Source organism: Octopus bimaculoides, chromosome 1, assembly GCF_001194135.2.
Source record: "Octopus bimaculoides isolate UCB-OBI-ISO-001 chromosome 1, ASM119413v2, whole genome shotgun sequence".
Classification (NCBI taxonomy): domain Eukaryota; kingdom Metazoa; phylum Mollusca; class Cephalopoda; order Octopoda; family Octopodidae; genus Octopus; species Octopus bimaculoides.
Window position 1 is genome coordinate 181,283,712 of NC_068981.1, and position 4,077 is coordinate 181,287,788.

A 4,077-nucleotide genomic window follows, 5' to 3' on the forward strand; every position below is an offset into this window, starting at 1 on the left:
ATGAGCTCAACACCCTTAACAATAGGCCACATGGTTTGATTTATTATTAAAGTACTGATGGGAGAATCATTAAGTAAATATACAATAAGGTACACTGATTGGCATGGAACAATAGAATTGTTTGGAGAATAACTCAGAGACACCATTAGCATGGAAGACAATAGTTCAGCTTCTTTGCATTTTTTAAACTTTTTTAAGCAAGTACACTACTTATATTCAGAGTAACAGGAAGTTGCAGAAGAGTACATTAAACAAACAGAAAACTGTGAATTATCATTTACTCTTTTACTTGTTTCAATCATTTTGACTGTGGCTATGCTGGAGCACCACCTTTAGTCGAGCAAATCTACCTCAGGACTTATTCTTTGTAAGCTTAGTACTTATTCTATCAGTCTCCTTTTACCGAACCACTAAGTTACGGGCACGTAAACACACCAGCACCGGTTGTCAAGCAATGTTTGGGGGACAAACACAGACACACAAACATATATATATATATATACATATATATGACGGTCTTCTTTCAGTTTTCGTCAACCAAATCCACTCACAAGGCTTTGGTCGGCTCGAGGCTATAGCAGAAGACACTTACCCAAGTTGCCACGCAGTGGGAATGAACCCAGAACCATGTGGTTCGTAAGCAAGCTACTTACCACACAGCCACTCCTATGCCTATGTTTGTTTACTTTTGTACTGAAAGTTTGGTCAAAGTGAAGCATTTAAGAAATTAAAGGTGTTAGAATAGAAAAATAATTACACACATGCATTGCTTTCTTTTATTTTAGCTATATTACTTACCTTAGTTTAAAAATCTACATATTCTCTATTTAATTACTTAACCCTTTCAATACCAACTCAGCTGAAACTGGCTCAGGCTCTGTAGTACAAATGTCTTATTTTCATAAGTTTTGAATTAAAATCTTCCACCAAACCTTAGTCACAGTTTATATTCCTAACACTAGCTTAATGATAACTAAATTATTTTACTAAATTATTTTACTAAATTATTTGTTAAATTAAAATTAAATGAAAGAAAAACAGATCATCTCAACAGAAATATGATAACAAAAGAGTTAATTCTGTGTCTGAAGAATTTCTAATAGGAAATTCTCCATATATCTACCTAATATGTAAAACTTTGTAATTTCTATTAGAAAATGAAACACGTGTAATGGTGAATAAATAACAGTAAAACATTTTCCAACTTCTTGTTTTGCAATTCTCTATTTCATGTGGACTGGTCCAAAATATCTACTTTCCAAATAGTTGCTCTCCAAGACAAGTAGTTTCAGATACTTCTTAATAAGAAAATATAAACAATTTACTACTAAACAGCATCAAAGATTAATTGCTAGCAGTGAAAGGTGAAAGTATATAAAACAAAATTACAAACCTCGTAGTCTTCTTCTTGGCTCTGGAATGATTCATAATCATTAACAGGATGGTTATAGCTTTCAGTTCCTATTTCACTGATTGACTGTCCACTGATGTTTGAAGCAGCAAAATGTTCAGCATTTCCATCCTGTGTAGTGAGAAATAAGTTTCATAAGTCACATCATAATATTCACGTTTAGATTAATCCATTTACTTCAGGGGCAGGCCGAGCCGTTGGTCAATCAGGCACTGCCCTAGGGTCCGGAGCTCTGAGGGGCCTGCACCCTACATGTTAACTCTACTAAAACACAGTCAAAGGGGCCTGATAAACAGTTATGCCTGAGATCCCTTAATACTCTCAGTCTACGCCTGATTTATCTCAATAGCTAAGAACAGTTTAGAGTAATGCTTCTCAACCATTTTTAGCCTAGGACCCTCTTTGATTATTATTTTATTCTGGCGGGTCTCCATAGCCATTGAATGATTAAAATCTAGTTTCATAGGCACTTCTTTCAAAATCCCTATTTTGTTTATCATCCATTCCCTTGTGTAAGTTGAACTACATAACATGTTAGAAAAAGAAACCTAGCTGTTTCTTGCAACAAATACATATAAAGCAAAACGTGTTCATGGACCCTAAAATATTACTGCAGATCCTCATTTACTATTTTGCTTGCGTGAACCCCCAGGGTTGAGAACCACTGGTTTAGAATAAGAAAATTACTCTGGCTTAATGTAACATTATGAAATCCTGGTCATTACTGTCTTCAGTTGAAGGACTCATAGAGCTGTTTACCTGGTTTCCATGACCGAGATCACAACATTCTCCCTGAGCAAGGACACCAATCTGTCATAGGGTTACTCATTTACAGCTGAGTGGATGGAGCAAAGTGAAATGAAGTGTCATGCTCAAGAACACAACACACCACCTGGAACAGGAATTGAAACTAGAATCTTGTGATTGTGAGTGAAATATCTTAGCCACAAAGCCATGTGCCATCACTTAATATAAGACCAAGAAAAAAACTACTAAGAGAATGACAAAGTATTCTTACATTGGAATAAACATCAAGATGATTGATATATCAAAATTTTCTCACTTCAAACTTGGGGCCCTGTAGTCAGTTACACAAGTTTCAAACCTTCACACATGTTCACTCCTCTAGTGTATTATCCATTTCAAACAAAACAAAAATGACTTCATAAAAATACAACTTGTAAACTAGTCAAAGCTTCATCAAATGCCATTTATTCATTCCAATTCCACCTCTATTTGATCTCACAACCTGCTAGAAATCTCCTTACAAATCCCATCCTACCACCTTACAAAAAAGACAGGACAACTGAACAATGCTGTCTTAGATAACACTGTATCTGAAAAGATGAGATGAACACAGAGGTAATGCCATCAATTATAGGTTTGCTTGATCAAGGTTGACCTGTGGCTACAACACCAACTTAACTTTTTATCATGAGCTAAGAGAGCGAAAGAAAAGCTTATACTAAATAGAGGAACAGTAGTAAAAAGAAAGTAAAGGAAAAGAGAAGCCCACATTGTGTTCAGAATAATAATTAAAGTATATTTTTGTAGTATTGCCTTTACAGCAACATCAACATAAGTGAAGACAATTATTTCATTTTTGGAAACGCTTTACAAATGCTGAAATAAATGAGAACTAATGACTCACCTCTGTAAGGTTCCCTTGTCCAGTCTCAAAACCATCTAACTCAGAAGGATCAGCAACTTCAATGACATCTTCTCCTTCAAAATCAGCATCAGAAGGAACTCTAAAATTAGGGTTAGAAATATAATTGCTTTTTTTGGAAATGGTTCTTTGTGAATTTCCTATCAGTAAAACCAATACAGAAAAAAAAAAAAAAAAAAAAATCAGACTGATGATGAAGATCACTATCATCACCATTTTATGTTTATCTTCTATGCTGGCATGGTTTGGACAGTCTGACAGGAGCTGGTAAGTCTGGGGACTGAGACAAGCTCTACTAAGTCTTGATTATCATCTGGTAACAAATGAAAGCAGCTCTACTTGGTCTGAAAAATGCCTCTAAGTCTCTTTCTAACCTCTAACTTATGATGGAGGTTAGGTGGGGGGTGGGGGTCTTGATTCCTTAATACATAAACACCACCAATGAAAAATATCACTGCAGGCACTTAGAACATCATCAAAAGAGACAGTAGACCTCCTCACATCATCATTATTTCAAGTGTGCTTTTCCATGCTTGCATGGGTCATACAAGATTCGTTGAGGTAGACTTTCTACAGAAGGATGCTTTTCCTGCTTTAAACCCTCACTTGTTTCCAAGCAAGGTAATGTTTTCTCATGTTGTGTTTTTCACAGAAGACTGGAAATAAACATTGATTGTACCATCATCATCATCATCATCGTTTAACGTCCGCTTTCCATGCTAGCATGGGTTGGACGATTTGACTGAGGACTGGTGAAACCGGATGGCAACACCAGGCTCCAATCTAATTTGGCAGAGTTTCTACAGCTGGATGCCCTTCCTAACGCCAACCACTCAGAGAGTGTAGTGGGTGCTTTTACGTGTCACCCGCACAAAAACGGCCACGCTCGAAATGGTGTCTTTTATGTGCTACCCGCACAAGCCAGTCCAGGGGCACTGGCAACGATCTCGCTCGAAAATCCTACGGGAGCCAGTCAGGCAGTACTGGCAACGGCCAC

At 36.8% G+C, this 4,077-nt stretch overlaps 1 protein-coding gene across 2 annotated transcripts in view; it reads right to left on the reverse strand.

Annotated features, from left to right (window-relative positions):
- LOC106873024 (RNA-binding protein 33) overlaps positions 1–4,077 on the reverse strand; it is a 54,655-nt gene that overhangs the window by 26,169 nt on the left and 24,409 nt on the right. For both annotated transcript variants that reach the window (XM_052973006.1, XM_014920224.2), the window contains exons 5-6: positions 3,063–3,162; positions 1,394–1,522 (exon numbers count right to left, since the gene is read on the reverse strand). In XM_052973006.1, coding sequence (XP_052828966.1) covers positions 1,394–1,522; positions 3,063–3,162 — 229 coding nt within the window. The remainder of the gene's footprint in view (positions 1–1,393; positions 1,523–3,062; positions 3,163–4,077) is intronic.